The sequence below is a fragment of the Anser brachyrhynchus genome (assembly GCF_964034855.1).
Source record: "Anser brachyrhynchus genome assembly, chromosome: 21".
Lineage (NCBI taxonomy): Eukaryota > Metazoa > Chordata > Aves > Anseriformes > Anatidae > Anser > Anser brachyrhynchus.
Window position 1 is genome coordinate 2729007 of NC_137714.1, and position 16408 is coordinate 2745414.

Genomic DNA, 16408 nt, shown 5'->3' on the forward strand with positions numbered 1-16408 from the left:
TACGGTTACAAACGTGGCAGACAGGCTCTGCTTTCTCAGGAGTTCACAACGTGACTGCAAAACCTCCTGGAGGCTGCAGCTGAAGCACCGGCGCAAGGTGCAGGCAGCATCCCCCGGGGACAGGGTCTGGGAAGGGCAGCTCACGGCCCCCTCCAGTGCTTCACCGTTCGTGGGATCCCACCCTGCCTCCTCAACCAAGCCCACGCTTCAGGACATGCAGTAAGAGACGCACATGGCTGGCCAGCAGCCCGGGGGGAAGGTTTATGGGAGCCTGCCTGACCTCGCCACATATCCAGAAAGGGGGACGCGCTGGGCTCGATCCCTCTGGTAGCCCTCATCCTACAAGGACCGACTTTTTTTGGTGTCCCTCCCAGATGTGTGACACAGGAGCCAGCCCCAAGCCGGAGTGTCCGCTGCCTTAAAAGTGGGCCTGTGGCATGTCCCATGGCTGGTGGCGCTGCAGTAGCATCCTTCCCAGGAAGACAGCTCAGAGTCAGTGCATTTTCCCTGCAAACAATCTTGGGTTTCCCCACGGGAAGGTCAGCCCAGCTCCTCCCAGCTGACTAACCACAGCAACCAGCTCTGCCAGCTCTGGAGGGGTCTCTGCAGAGCTCAGGGCAGCTACACCACCACCCTTACCTGCACCCACTCCTGGCTGGCCATGTCCAGATCTCTGCCCTTTTGTCCAGTCCTTCAGGGCTTGTTGCTGTCTCCATCCTTTGTAAGACGGGGAGACACTTCAGAGCAGGTCAGAGATGGGATTTACCTGCTGGGATCCATCAGGATTCCTGTACTGAGGACCCCCACCAAACCATGCTGCTGAACACCCTGGGCAGATTGCACCAGAGAGGTGACCCAGGGAAGGAGAAGGGAGGAGGAAAATCCCTTTCTGTCCTGGGTTTGGCAAGGCTCCATGGCAGCAAGGGTGAGCAAGGGCCCAACCATCAACGGAGCCAGAGGAGAGCAAGCAGATGGGATTCCCCTGCCCCTTGGCCCTTTGTGCCTCCCTCCACCTCAGCTTCCAATGGGGACAGGAGAGAGGTCTGGGAAATCTTAGGGTGGTCTCCGTGGATGGGAATCACCAGACTATACGGCAAAGGAATCAGAGACCAGCCGGACAAGCTCATTCTGCACCAGGCCAGAGCTGCACCACCCAGAGCACCCTGCAGGCTGGACAGGGCAGAGCTGACCCCTGCCGATGCCGACCGTAGGGACTGGGGTCCAGCTCGAGTGACAAACCCCCAGCCAGCTGGAGCAGTTCTCCGTGAACTTGTCCATAAACCTGCTCAAGTGGAAAGCGAGCTGTTTCCCACGCACAAGAAATTCACCGCGCATGGCACAGCCCTGCAGCACCCAGGGCAGGACAGCAGCACCGAGCCGATGCTCCCGGTGCTCAGATCCAGCACCTGTGCCAGGACCAAGGACTGCGGCAAAACCCCCGCGGGAGCAGAGGCGTCCCCATATCCCCGCCCTGTGGCCAGCAAACAGCTTCACAAGGGCACTCAGGACTGCAGAGAGAGGCTCCCAAGATGAGAGACAGATTGGTTTTTGCACATCAAGGCTAACAGCTGAACAGAAGGCTGTCAGGGAAGATCCCTAAACAGCTCCAACCATCGCTGATTGGCCATGGCTGCAAATCTGCTCCCGTTGTGGGGAGGGAGGGGAGGAGAGCATCCTCTCAAAATGCAGGGGGAGCCTTTGCTTTGTTTTCCAGAAACAAATTTGGCATGCTAGTGGAAAAACGCAGGATCTCTCTGCTTTTTAGGGCGCTGCTGGTGAAGGGGTGAAAGAACCAAGGACAAGGCATAAGAAAACGATCACCTCCCCTGCCCTGCCTCTGTCTCGGCTCTCCCTTGCCTGGACCACTCCAAACCAGCATGTCAGCCACCAGGACACAGGGATGCCCAGTACCTGACCTGTCCCTCACCCTTTCCTGCATGGCCCCAGGGAGGGCTCAGGACACAGCCTGAAGAGCTCAGCACCACGAGGCAGGAGGAGCAGGTGGTGGAAGGAGTCTCTGCAGCCTGAGGCTCATGGTGGATGGCGGAGGCAGGGCAAAGGAAGAGCTATGAACAGCACAGGAGCTCCACAGCAAGGGAAAAAAAAGAAAAAAAAAACACCTATTTGGGCTTTTAGCTTAGAAATAAAACACTAAACAGAGCAGCAATCGGGGGCTTCTTCCAGGTGACCCTGGTTGCACCCGATCTTGCTGAAGCTGCGTCATCCATGGGGACAGGAGGTGACCCCACCAGCAGCACCAGCACCGTGCTGGGCTTCCCAGACAGGCTTCTTCCTAAGCGGTTCCCAGAAGGGATGAGGGACCGAGCAGGATGCCCAGGGCCAGCTCAGGGTGCCCAGCACGACGAGCAGGGGCTGCGTGGGGCCGCCGGCACCGCTGGCCGAGCCGACCCTGCAACGCCCCGCTCCCGAGCTCCCTTCTCCCAGCTGGGAGAGAAAGTCACCCCTGTGCATCAGCCCCTCATCGCTTAATTAGAAGCTTCTCCCTTTCTCCTCGCTCTCTAATTAACATGCCGGGAACTCAAAAGAAGAAGGCAGCACAATAATACGGAGAGACGGCTTCCAGCAGGCCCAGGCCTCATTACCGCGGGGCTGGCGAGCTGGAAGCAAGGCGTGCTTTACATATGGAAAAACCGCAAACAAGAAAGGCTGGGCGAGGAGAGAAAAAGACTTGACCTCTGCTCCGGCCCATTGTGTGCCCGTCATCCCCCCTCGGCGGCCGGGCTGGAGCTGGTGGGGCGGTCGGGCTGGCAGGCGGGTGCGGGGCTTTATCATGGTGATGGGGGACCGGTGCCGGCAGCCCCTGCGCCCCGGCACTGCGGGTCGGCCAGGCAGACCGAGGAGGCCGCTCTCGCAGGGTTTAATCTCCTCGACAGAGGCTTTTCTCATCCGCTTCTTTTCTTCTGCCAAGCTGGCTCAGGGAGCGGGCTTGCTGTCAGCCCCGGGGTGAGGCCCAAAGGAATGTCTTCATCTGGCCCCGGCCGGGGCTGGGTGCAGGGCAGGATGGGTGCTGAGCCTTCACCGCTGTGCGTGGGGCAGGGAATTGTCTCCGGGGGCTTCAGCTGCCAGACCCAAGGGCGAGCACGACACTGCATTGGGGGCACAGCTTGGCTCGGGGTGCTATGAGAGTCCCTTGCCAGCCTCACCTTCGCCCCCGCGCCGGCTGGTGGCAGCCAGGGGGTGTCGGGCACCACGGCCCCGAGCTGCTCCCAGCCACCGCGGGCAGAGAGGGGAGGGATGCTCCAAGCATCTCAGTGCCCCACACAAACCCGGTGAGAGACAGAGGTGGCCGGGGCCTCTTCCATGTGTGCAGAGACACGCTGCCTTGGCCAGGCTCTGGTTTGAAGGAGCTTGATCTGGGTGGCCTTGGGATGGGGCCCAGGGGACTCGTGGTGCCAGGAAAGTGGAGAGGATCAACAATGAGCTAGCAAAGGTCCTGCCGTGAGTTGCTGGGTGTTCCTAACAGCCTTGTCTGGGTCCACGTTATCCCAGGGCCATATTGCAGACATGCACTTTGCATTTTCATTTCAGGACTTTATCAGACAGCTGCTAAGTGTGCAACCTCTCAGGCCAATGCCCTGATCCTTTTCTCCAGCAGGTGATGAGCAATGAGATAACAAGTGAGATTCTGGGGACAAATGATGGTGGCCTTCGCATTTCATTCCTCCTTCTCCCTCATCTTTAACCGACTACAGGGCAGCCTCACAGCGAGTGTAAGTCCCCCAACATCACGTGAGCCTGATGCTGTAAGGTGAGAACTGCCCTTCTTGAACATGGGATAGTTTGGGGAAGTGTCGCCTCCTAGAAAACTACCAGAAGCAGAAATTGTCTTCATTTTTTATACTCTTCCCATCACAACTTTTCATTTGGCCAAAGCACTTCAGCAGGTGCCTTTCACTGAGCAACCCCACCAACGTTCACCCGCGGCCCAGAGACCGCAGACCTGGCACGCAGCTCCCGTACAGCAGGAGGATGACTTACCCCCGAGGGAGGATGCACCGTCCAGCCCAGCTCTGCTGTGGCCGTTGTGGAGTCCATCAGCGTCTCTGCAGGAGGAAGGAGAAACGAGGAGTCAGTGTCGGTCTGGGGCTTGAGGACAGTAAAGGAGCAGGAGGAGGAAAGGAGGTCTTCCAGATCTTGCTCCTCGCCCTCCCTCCATCCCCCTGCTCTAGCCCTACCATTGTTTTTTCCCCCTCTGCCCGTGCCCAGGTAGGTGCAGGCAGTGAGCAGGCAGCAGGGACCGGAGCACTGCGTCTCCCTGCTCTGCAGGGACCCGGCTCCCTCATTCCCTCCAGTGTCCAGCTGGAGTTTCCTCCTCAAAATCCGAAATCACAGCCTGGGAGCAGCTCTGCAGTAGTGGCCGAGGAGGAGCCCTGGCCTGGACAGGTTCTCTCCATCACCTTTCATTCCCGTTTGCAAAAGTGAGACGTTTTTTTCTCAGCACTGTGCATGGCAGGCAGAATCCTTGGCCATGTAGTAGCCGACAGGAAGGAACAGCACTTCAAGGACTTGCCGTACTTAAAAATTAAGTCAATATTAAAGCTGGTTTTCCAGGCAATTTGGGCAGATGCTGCTACAGCTGATCAGCACTGAACAGAGGCAGAGGATGGCTTCCTAAGCCACGTAGGCAGTGAACTTTCTGGACAACGCTCCTTGTCCTCCCTAAAACTTGTCCTATCTCTTGCACTCATGGTTTTTTTTTTATCCTAAATAGCTATTGGCTGGCATAATTACACCAGGCTGATGGCAAGAGAAGGGATGCTTGGGTTATGCCCTGCCAGTACTTTGGGTAAAGTGGGGAAATGTTCCCCAGCCAGGGGAAAGCGTAAAGCTTGCAGGAGAGACTGTACAAGACAGTGATTCTGTGGCTAAGTCCCAGGTGATGGCCACAGAAGAAACCCTATCTCTCTGCTCTGCATGGAGAACATGAACCAGCGCTTGATTTGAGCGCACGTGCTCGGGATGCCAACTACATTTGCACGGATGCTGGAAAGCATCCATTGCATGCACAATCGACACAAACCCGAAATACAGCCTGTAGCTTCCCTTCCCCTGCCCTCCCAATTACTGTGGAACAGGCAAGGAAACGCTGAATTTTTAGGGCTCTCCAGCTCCCAAGAAAAAGCACGTTATGTGCCAGGTGTACACCCACCCTGCCACGGCTTGCTCCCTGAGAGCGCTCCAAGGGGACAGCCCCTATTTAGTAGGGATCTCCAGCCACCAGCCTACAGACCCAAGAGGTGGTGCCAGTTCCCCCAGCAGAAGGGGGGGATGGAGAGTTCCTGGCTGCAACCGTGTCCTGCTGCTGCTCCTGGCCACCGAAAACCACGAGCATCCTGCCACAAATTCCCAAAAAGCATCTCCACCTTTTCCACTTTCACTGAACACAAAGGAAGAAAAGACCAGCCTTGTGCAAGATCCGTCATCTGAACAGACAAACCTGGATGCAGAAATGGCAAAATGGTTGTTATTCAGCCTGCTGAGCAGTCCACGGAAATTCTCTTTTCCCATAAGTGAGCTAAAAAGTGCCTCAGCATAGATATGCTACTTGCACCTACTTCTAGCAGTAAATCATTTTCAGGCTGTGGGTTGTTCGTTACTCCTGGTTAGAGCCAGCGGTTTCCAGTTCACAGGAAACCAGCATTTCAAAATTTGGTTTTATTCCAAAAGTAGAAAGCAAAAATAGTCCTTTTCAAATTTTCCCAGTAAGAAAAGTTCTGGAAAATAGCTAGCGCAGAAATGTTGTCATTCAGATTTATGAAATTTCTTTTTAAACTGAGTATTTGTTTACATAGTTTAATAATAGTGTTTATTTTATCAAAGTATCTGGCTTTTTCATTAAAACACCAGTGGCACTTTGATCTAGAAGGAAAACAACATTTTTTGCCCAGTGCTAGCTAGAATCTGCATTACTTAAAAAAATAAAAATAAAAAACTGTATTTGTTAATTTATTTTAGCTATCAATGACAATGATACGTAGTAAATATATTAATAGCAGTGACTGTCATAAAAGAAGATACACTCTAAAACAGTATAAGTAATTCCCCAAATAAAAACAGTATTTTGAAATAATTTGCATTTTTAAAAGCCTTTTCTTTTACGAAAACTTGGTGCAGTGGAAATGTGCCCAGCACATTAATGCAGAGCATTGCCCAAAGCCCTCGCCCTTGCCCCTAACCCACAGCTGAAGAGTTTCCCATCTCCTCTGAGACATGCATCTACCCAAGCTGGCCCAAGGACATTCATCTTCATAGAATCATTAGGGTTGGGAAAGACCTTCAAGATCACCTGGTCCAACCATCCTCCTACCACCAGTGGCACCCACTAAACCATGTCCCCAGGCACCACGTCCAACACAAGCTAACAAGGAGTAGAAAACTGCAGGTTTCCAGCAGGTTTTTCCAAAGGTCAATTACCTTCTCCTAAAAAAAAATAATTTATCTTCCATTACTTTTAGTCTGAACTTACGCTGCCAGTTATTAGATTTCCTTTTACTTTCACAAAGACTCTGTTACCCAAAACCTCCTTTCCCTCTTGTGCTGCTTACCAGTGCCAAATGAATCACCTCTCAGCCTTCGTGAAGATAACTAGATTAACTGAGCATCCTTATTCTTTCACTCTAACACAGCTCCTTTTCTCTGGGGCTTCTCTTTATCAACCTTCTTCATTTAGGGTGGACCCCAGGACCGCAGTCCCCATTGCGCACAGCTGTAACATCTCTTTGTGCCCCTTTTTACACATCTCTTCTAGCAAATTGTCGCCCTGGCTAATGTCCAGAAAGCATTATGAGATCAGTTGACATGTCAGCATTTGGCAGTAGTTGCCTGAATTCCGTAAAATTGCGAATAACTGGTCCCCACAAATTAGAGCAAACCTCGTTAGCTGCACTGACTGCAAATGTGCATGTGAAGCCAGGCTGGATTTCAAGGGTGGTGGTGGGCTTGATCCGCCATCCATTGCTGGTTGACCTCAAAACACGCTAACAACGGCCTGCCGCCAAGTTATCTTACCTGTATACCTGGACCAAAGCTCCTCACACCCCCTCCCTGAGCTCGGAGAGGCCATACAACCCTCCAGGGAAGCTCACTGTCTCATCCTTCAGAAGTTGCTTATTTCTAGGCGAGAGAAGCACGTTAATTCTTTTCTCCAGCAAACTAAATCAGGAGCAATGTCCAATAACCCAGCGTGTTCCCCATCTGCAGTGGCTTCCCTCTGCCTCTCTCCCAGACTCAGAGCACTTCACATCTCCATGGCAAGAAGCTGTTGTGGGGGGACAAAGGCCCTGGGAAGATGCAGCCAAGCCATGCTCTGTCATCTCATCCCGAAAACGCTGGCACTGAGCGTGAGCTAGCGATCAATAGACCAGGAAGGTTTAACGTGGTGAGATGAGGCCTTGCTGCCCAGCTCAGCTGCTCAAGAAAAAGGCTGTGGTGCTGCCAGGGCTTACTTCTCCTTCAGCTAGGTGAGATTCTGTCGTTGCAGCTCTGTGGGAGACCGCCAAAGAGGAGTTTGGAAGGTGACTGTGGTCCGTAAGGACCTACGCTGGAAGAAAGCAGCAGCACACGGAGCTCCTTAGCCCACAAGGGAAATTGCAGCTACCGCTTTGCCTGGGAGCTGAGCCCAGTAAAGCAGATGGAAAACAAGGTTCTGCTCTAGCAGGGAAGGTATCCACCTCTGAAGACCAATCATCGAGAGATGCAGCCCTTGTACCATTTGGATCCTTCCCCGTCCGGGGTGAGCCAGAATCTGGGCAAGCACGTGCTGCGGGAGCAGGAGCTGGGCAGGAGGCCACCGCGGTTCCTTCTGGCCCATCAAGGTGTGATAACCTAGGAGGTGCTCATGTCTGCACCGCAGACGTCTCTGAGCGGATCGGTGACTCGCCTCCAGGTCCCGAGATGTCAGCTGTGCACGGGCCTGCTGCAGGTGAAAGACTCCCACGAGGCGCGATAAGCCCCAAGGAACAGGAGCCTACCATCCTCCAGAAGCAAGTCCTCCACACGCAGCAGTCCCAGCGGGGCTCAGCCCTCGGCGTGCTCAGCCCCTTGCACCGACTGTGACCCACGGTGGGTTGACAAGGCAACCCAGCAGCCCTTCTGATCCTACAGGCTGTCCCTATATACCCTATAGACCCTGCTCCAGCCACCCAGCAGGACCAGCTCCCGCACCAGCATCCTGCAGACTACAAGGACGGACCAGTTTCTGGACGGGCAGTCCCAAAACCAATCGCTAGTGCCCTGCAAAGCGTGGAGGGGAGAAGTCGCCTGCTTCGGCCAGCAGATTTAGCAGCTTTGCTCGCTGCCACAGCCGACGCTTCCACAACGCCATCCTCCTGGTTTGGCAGCTCGGATGGCACCCAAAAGCAGGGGGCTGCTTGCAGGAAGGTGCAGCAGCAGGCCCAGGCACCCCGGGACCCCCAGCATCCTGCACAGAGCGACCCTCCAGCAGCGACAGTGATGACGCGGAGCAAAATGCCCCCAGGAGCAGCACGGGTGGGTGTCTGGCCCCTGGCCCATCTCTGGTGGCTGGCGATAGCTGCGGCTCCGTGAAACGCTCTTGCCGGAGCAGTATTTTCTCAATATTGTTGTTTGTGTTATTCCCTCCCGCGTGTTTATCTGCAGATTCACATGCTACCCACAGCATTATAAATAAACCTGCAGCTGCTCGAAACTAGCAGACGCAACTCTGGCCTGCTTCCCACCAGAAACCGCACTGCTCCCCACGGGACGGTTAGGAGATAAGTGCCTGTCCTTTTCACTTTGAAGATGCTTTCAATAAGCAACTTTCCGCCAGCGCCGGGGCCCGCTGCTGTCACGGCCTGCCAGGGGAGGCACTGCTGCTTGCTACAAGAGCACGTCAGGGTCCGCGGCCTCTGCCCCGCGCTGGATCCCAGCTCGAGCACTTTGCATGCAAAAATACATCACTGCCGCCACGCCACGGCCTCCACGCTCACAGCAGTCACCTGGGAGAGGGGCTCCGAGATTTCTGCGTGACCTCCTTGGTGCTCAGCCACAGGTGAAACCAGTGTGGGGGTCTCAGCCGCACCGGCTCGGCCCATCTGGACAGGTCAGGACTGAGACCCGGGAGCTGGGAGGAGAGGACAAGGATCACGGTGGGTGCTGGCTGCGGCTGGGGCCTCCACCACGGGATGCCCAGGGCTGGGGACGGAGAGTGACAGGACCAGGAGACGGTGGCAGAGAGGCTGGAGGGGCAAGGGATTAGCAGGGGATCTGCGCGCACTGCAGACACACTTCTCCATGTCCGGAAAAATAACTTCCATGGAGTTTTGCCAATTCAGACCAATTTAGAACATCTGGACCTGGGTTTCTCAGAAGTCCTGGCAAATCCCTGACATTCGCAGGCTCCAAACTCATCCAGATAAAGAAACAGCTGGACAAATAAATAGCCCCACAGATAGCTGAAGCCTACACCCTCATTTTTCCACCCACAGCTTTTTCCCTTCACCTTTCACTTCTCATGTCAGCTCTTCTCTGAGAGTAGGGCACTCGCCAGTATTTTAATCCTTGTACAATATTAATGCAGGGTACAAGCTTCTAGGCTGACCCAGAATCGCAGTGATTGTGGCCGAGGCTGGATGTGCAAAGGCAGGCAAGAAGTTACCCAGACCTCACTGGTGGAGCAAAGGTGCTGGGAGCAAAGTCATCCCGAGTCAGCCAGGGCAGACACAGCTTAGACTGTGCATCACCACCATCTCCCAGAAGCGGGCCTGGACGCCCAGCTAACGCACCTCGTCAGATTAATCCATGCTGGAGTGACGCTGAAGGAAGGGAAGACCCTGGCGCTGAACGAGACTCCGTGCTGGAGCCCAGCAAAACATCAAACTGCTCTGCACGGGCACACGTGCTCGTGAAACGGCGTTTCCAGCCTGGCCTCAGGTGCAGCCACCACATCCCCACGCAGGAGGGGCGGTTAATGAGAAACCCGTCTGTCCCCCGCCCCACGGAGCCCTCGCTGCAGATCTATTTATCCTTCCAGCAGTTGAAAGGCTCCTCTCTGCCTCCCGTGCTTTACTGGAGCCTTATTATAATATTTTTGCCAGCAAGAGCTAAGAGGGGCTGAGCAAACCCAGTGGCCTTTCCCTGCAGCACCGAGCTTTGCTTTGCCTGGCCAGTGGCCAGCGGAACAAACTGAAACCCAATCCCCCCCCGGCCGACCCGCTGGCGCGGTAACAGCACGCTGCATTGTGAGCCGGCGGCTACAGGATATTTTGGATACTTCACTCAGGGATCCACTTAAACTCCAAGAGGGAGAGTGATTGATAGGGAGCGAGGAGAAGCAACGGCTGAGCTGGGATGGGAACTGCCCGCATCCTGCCCAAAGCCCCAAGCCCCCAAGGCCACCCCGGGGGCAGCCGCCCCGTGCTGCAGGAGCAGTCTGTGCCGGCAGTCCCGGCACTGCGAGAACCCAGGCGGAGACAGGTACCCAGTTGTTCAACCCCTTCACCTGGAAAACAGGGTCCAGACAGACCGAGACCTACAAACAGAGGCATCGTCCAGCATCTCCACCTTCCAGAGCACATCCAGTCTCCTCGGGGCTAACAAGGCAAGAAGGGGGAGGGCCGACCCCAGAGATATCATACAGCTCTGGCAAGGGAAAGGTCACACCGCAACCCAGGAGCCCCACGGCGAACTCCCTCTGCGTCCCTCTGGTACTGGAGGAAGGGCAAAAACCTCAGCTCGGAGAACTGGAGCTCGAGCCTCAGGCAGCCAAAGCTGCGGCCGACGTTTTACCCGGTGCTAAAGCATCAGGCAGCTCACCTGCCCCACGGAGCACACCAGGAGCACTCCGGTGCCACCCTCGGTAGGACGTCACCCCAGGGAGGAGAGGGCACGGAGGTGCAGGAGATGAGGGCCCTGCCTCCCGTCCCGCTCGCTGAACGTTTGTGCTCCTTCCCCAGCGTCGAAGCAGGGACGCAGCCAACTCTTCAGCCCCACGCAGGAGGCTGAAAAGTGCCTGCAAGGGGCTCCTTCAGAGACGGCAGCAGGGCCCGTGAACTCAGCCCTGCTCCTCCTGGTTTGGAAGCCATCGGCCACCACAGGCGCTGCCGGAACACTTAAAACCAGCACGAAGCCCCCCTTCTAAGAGGGGGGTCGAGTCCGGCTCTAGGTCTTGCAAGTCACCCAAGCACGTGTCTTCCTTTCTGGCCACCCAGCTGGCCATCAGCCCGTCCACACACAGTAACGCTGCCAGGCAGAGCGGGCTGCCCGCCCCGTCCACCTTACAGGAGGGGAAACAGTCTGGCCCCAGCCCCTAGGAGGACTGAGAGGGGCTGGGGCTCCGCAAAGAATTCCAATTTTGTGATCTTTTAGGCTTGGGACTCTGTTGAAGATTCAGGTTAGGCTGGCAAGAAAGGATCGCGCTTGGCCTGGCTGCCACTGCCCCAAGGCCATCACTGCACATGCATCCCGGCCACTCCGTTTCCCGACACCGGCTGCCCCAGAGGTCAGCAGAAACCTGATAACCCCACCGGGGACCCCAGAAAGCTGCTCCAGCAGCACCAGGGAACGCAGCCCCGGCTGGCAGCGCCTGCCCCAAGAGGAGCCGGGGTTTGTAGGTGGTCTGAGTTCAGCCGAGGGCAGGCTGCCGAGCAGAGACAATGCAGATGCTAAATGCCAGCGAGCAGGGGCCCTCCTGCTGCTCCCGGGAATGCAGTAGCCACACAGAGAAGACACAGATGCAGACATTTAACAGCCATTGCTACTGTCAGCGCTAACGACTCAGTCTCCGCAGTCACACAAACCCCACTGTCTGCAGGACACCTTGCGGGAGGGAGTCCCAGGGGTGAAAAAAGCCTCATCCTTGCCCGCATCCAGCTTTATCCGCCCTGCCAGGATGGGCCCAGCAGACACCGAGACCCCTCCGGGCAGGACACAGCCTGGCCATGTCCCCGTGGCAGCCCCAGGCTCCTCTTCCTCACCAGCAGCCGCAGAGCTTTGGGGCTGGAGGCCCGGTGCCCGTGAGCTGCTCCTGCAGGTGTTTCAGCCCTAGAGGAGCCGGCAGCCTCCACCACTTTACAACAGCTTTACAACATCATAACCTGCTCCTACCGTCATCACAGAACTGTAGGGGTTGGAAGGGACCTCCAGAGATCACCGGGTCCATTCCCCCGGCCAAAGCAGGTTCCCTAGAGCAGGTTGCCCAGGTAGGCGCCCCGACGGGCCTTGAACATCTTGAACATCTCCTTGAACATCCTGAATGTCATGCCCCAGGGCCAACTGGCACAAGTTTCTATGCGAGTGGAGGGCTACACCATCCAGGCCCCCAGCACACAGCCCCTCCTCGACACCCAGGCCCCGTAGGATCCTCTGTCCCAGACAAGCATTTGTGCCTGGGCACAGGGGTGAGGGGACCTTAGGACGTCTGGGATGCAGCAGAAAGCCCAGAGACTGAGGAGTATCACCAGTTAAGCAGCACATGCTGGGCTTTTACACGACATCCGTCCCTTTTCCTCGCTAACCTCGTTCATCATCTGATTCAACGAGTGTTGACAGGACCAGGAGGAGCAACATGAGCACAGGGCATGGGTTTTGGATAGCTCTGGCTCCTCGTCCCCGTGGGGCAGTGCCCCGACCGCCCTACCCGGAGCGGGGAGAGTGCACAGCTCAGGTGCGTGCGGTGATCCCCATCCCACCTCCCAGCACCCCTGGCACTAAACGAGGCTTTGTCACCCACGCAGGATGACAAAAGGTGGTGCAGGCTGGAAGCAACTCCTTCCCAGCAGGCTCTGGAGCCCTGCTCAGCATCCCAATTGAGCTGTCCTTAATGGGCTTCAATTTTAATTTGCTTTTATTGGAAAACACAGATGGTCACCCCTCCTCCCCCCACCCGAACATATACAGGGTAATAACATTTACAGGGGAAAAGATATTATCTCCAAAGACAGCCAAAGCTCCAGCGAGAGCCCCACCAGCACACAGCGACACGCAGCTGCGCTGCGCAGCCCCGTGCCTGGCTTGTAAAGGCAGGGCCACACCGAGCACAGGCCCACCAGGGGTGGGGAAACAAGACCAGGGCCCGGTGAGTGAGAGCTGAAGACCAGGCCTAGACCCTGGTGCCTCCGAGCAAGCCTGGCAGTGCCAGCACATCAGCCTGGTTAGCTTCTTCCCCGACCAGACCCTGCCAAACGATGTCAGGGGGTGCCCATGGCAATCCTCTCCTTGCAGTGCTGCTGCCTGGAGCTGGAGGGGCTGCGCCGGTGGTCCCATCCCAGCAGAGCCAGCCCCTGTCTGAAGGGCCCAGCCGGCTCTGAGCACCCACGGACCCATCCAGCTGCCTCTGAGCACCCACGGACCCCACCGGCCGCCTGCAGCCAGGCTACAGCGGGCAGGATGAGCCCAGTCGCAGGGAGGAGCTGCTCCCGAGACCACACAGCCTGGGGAAAGGAGAAACCTGCCATTCTCCCCGCATCCTGGCAGCAGCAGCTAGGAGCGAGGGGACCAGCAGAGCTGCTGTGCAATGCCCGCAGCACACGCACCTCTTCTCGCTTCTGCCGTTCCCTGCTGGCCCCGGGACGGCAGCGCGGCGAGCAGGGCTGGAGAGCCCCCCAGCACAGAAGGAGCACCCAGCAGCACCTGACTTGTGCCTGAGCACCCAAAAGCTGGCGCCTGCGGGTGCTCCTGCTCCTCCAGCGCTGCCAGGCCCATCCGCACGGAGCCCAAAGGCCGGGGTGATGAGGGGGTCCCGGGCCCTTTCACAGCCCCAGGCAGCCGAAGCACGGGGTACGCAGCCGAGCGGGGATGCTCTCCGACGCATGTTTGGCTCCGTGCACCTACCTGCCAGCCAAGCGTTCCTGCTTTTCACTGTTTTTACTGACAGGCTGTAAATTCGCTTCTGGTTTGCAGCCCCAAGTGGGAACAGCTTAAGAGGAACCACATGGGCAGCTGCAGGCTCGCCTGTGCCAAGCTGCAGAGGGGTGCGCCGTGCCCCCCAGCTGGCTGCGACAGCAGGGGCCTCCGGGCTGGGCTCCCAAACCACGGGGAGCCTCTCCCCAGGACAGACGCAGGAGCTCCCAAAATCCCTGCCAAGGGGCTGGCGCAGCGCTCTCGGTCTGAGCTCCCTCTAGCAGGTCCCGAGGCTAGAGAATAAGGCGGCATCTCTCTGCAGCCCCCTCGGTGTCCCTGGGGGCTAGCGCACAGCCACACCAGAAACGTGAACCCCACATCTCTGCAGGCCCCACACCACCGATAAAGCTGCGATGGAGACGGCAGCTGTTAACAGTGGGTATTTTTAGTGAGCTGCAAATGTTTCCTCCCCGGGGAAAACCCTATCTTCGATACCTCACCACGGAGAGGGCTTCCTCTTTCATGCACGGGTAATTCATTACACACTCGTCTAACCTCCCTTGTCAGCGCGTCGAACCAAGGCGGCCACCCCGCCAGCGGATGGCACGAGGCTGGCGCTGGTGGTGACCCTGCTCTGGAAGGGATGTGCTCCATCCATCCCAGCGCCGCCGGCCCAGCAGAGCCGCCACGGGATCCAGGTGGCCTCCCTCTGCAGCACGGGCAGGAGACAGCAGAGCAGACGGGATGGGGAGGACGGACTTCCCACGCAGAGGCCCCTACAAAAGCCTCGTCCTCACTCCACCAGCACTCCTTTTCTCTCTCTGAGCCGCTTCTCTCGGAGCACAGAGCTCCCTGGACGCTCTCGGCCAGCAGCAGCACCTGTGGATGAGCGGGCAGAGCATCATCTTGTACCTGCCCAGGAAAAGAGCAGGTAGCAGCAGGATGATTCAGTCCAGCGTGTCTGAATCAGAGGGACAGCGTAGGCGACACCCAGCCACTGGCACTGCGAGGAGGCAAACGCCAAGGACCCTCCTGGCGAGCAGAGGTAGGATGCCCAGGGCAGCGTTCACCAGCAGAAAACGAAGCTGCACACACAGGACAACCCCTAGGAGCTCTCTGTGCTGGGCCCACCCAGAGACACCACGAGATGGAGAGGTGAGTGCCTGGGAACGGGGTGGAAAAGCGCAGCTCCCACGCAGATCAGCTGTGGGACTGCCGGAGGAGCTCACCCTCAGGTCCTTGCCAGCCCCATCCAGTGCCTCCTTCCTCCTCCTCGGCCTCTCTCTGTCCTGGCTGGGTCCCCGCTGCCCCCACGTGCTGGCCTCTGCCTGGCCTGCTCCAAGCAGCCTCCTGGCACCAGGGTCTGTGCTCACGTCCTGCAAGGGCTTCCCTCCCCTTTACACACCCCATTACCTTCCCTGCCACTACATTCAGCTGCCCTATCTCCCACTCCCTGAGTGCACGCGGCAAAGCCAACCCCACCTGCAGCATCCAGACACAGCACTGCCTCATCCTGGGGAGGGAAGGTGCCCAGAGCCCCAGCACCGGCTCAGCTACAGCCCCTGCCCTGGGTATAAAATCCCAACGGCCCAGGAAATCCAGCTGGCTGGGGTGGGGGTTAGAAGGGGCAGAAAATCCCCTCCAGGGCCAAAACCTCTGCTACAGTTTGCATCAGCAGCCACGGAGGCGAATGTGCTGCAGCAGAGCTGCCATGCTCTGCAAGGGCTGCACTGCGAATCTGGGGTCTGGAGACCAACACGGCAGTGGGGAGCGCCCGTGCTGGGGGGTTTCTGCAAGTCTGCAAATCAGCCTAAAGCAGAAGCCAAGGGGCTACGAACCAGCTCTGCCCGATGCAGGCAGGGACCCTCCCCGCCGGGGATGGTGGAGAGCACACGTTGGGGCCTCACACTGCCGCTGAGAAATATTCCCGGAGACGCTACCGCTTAAAGAGGCTCATTTCCAACACACACAGAAAACCCGCAATCAATGTGGGCAATCACAACGCAGACCTCATTTTGACAGCTGAAGATGAGCAGATCAATGAACCAAAGATGAGCAGTTGCCTAGGTACAGGCAAACATAATCTGATCACACATATGTGGGAACAGATTTTTGCACCCACCAATAAGAAACACGCTCGGAGGTGTAAAAGGGGCAATTTCCAAAAACTGAAAGGGATTATTAGCAAAAATTGATTAGGGGGAAAATGTAAACAAAAACAATGAAGAGTAATTAGAGCTAGCTTAAGAAGGCTTGGCCAAAATCTCATAAATCTGCAATTATAAAAGAAGGCATCCTTAGTTAAAAATTGTCTTGGCTTTGAATAAAAGAAAAAAAATGTAGTAAAAATAAACATATTGTATAAATAAAAAGGGGGAAGTTGGCAGCAGTAAATTAGCAGCTATAAAATGCAGACGGTTGCTGGAGGAAGTTAACGTATCAATGAAAAGTACACTGTCGGCAGAGGTAAAGGAGAGAAAGGGGAATTTTTAAATACATCAAAAGCAAACGATATCAGAGCTATGGAGAAGGAAGTTCACAGGGACACACGAGCGTGAACTCATGCAGGGAAGGCCCAAGTTCCTGGTGC

General features: G+C 56.7%; 1 protein-coding gene across 2 annotated transcripts in view; it reads right to left on the reverse strand.

The window, feature by feature from the left end:
- Positions 1-16408, reverse strand: part of EPHB2 (EPH receptor B2) — a 135262-nt gene that overhangs the window by 89504 nt on the left and 29350 nt on the right. For both annotated transcript variants that reach the window (XM_080564239.1, XM_080564238.1), the window contains exon 2: positions 4000-4064. In XM_080564239.1, coding sequence (XP_080420365.1) covers positions 4000-4064 — 65 coding nt within the window. The remainder of the gene's footprint in view (positions 1-3999; positions 4065-16408) is intronic.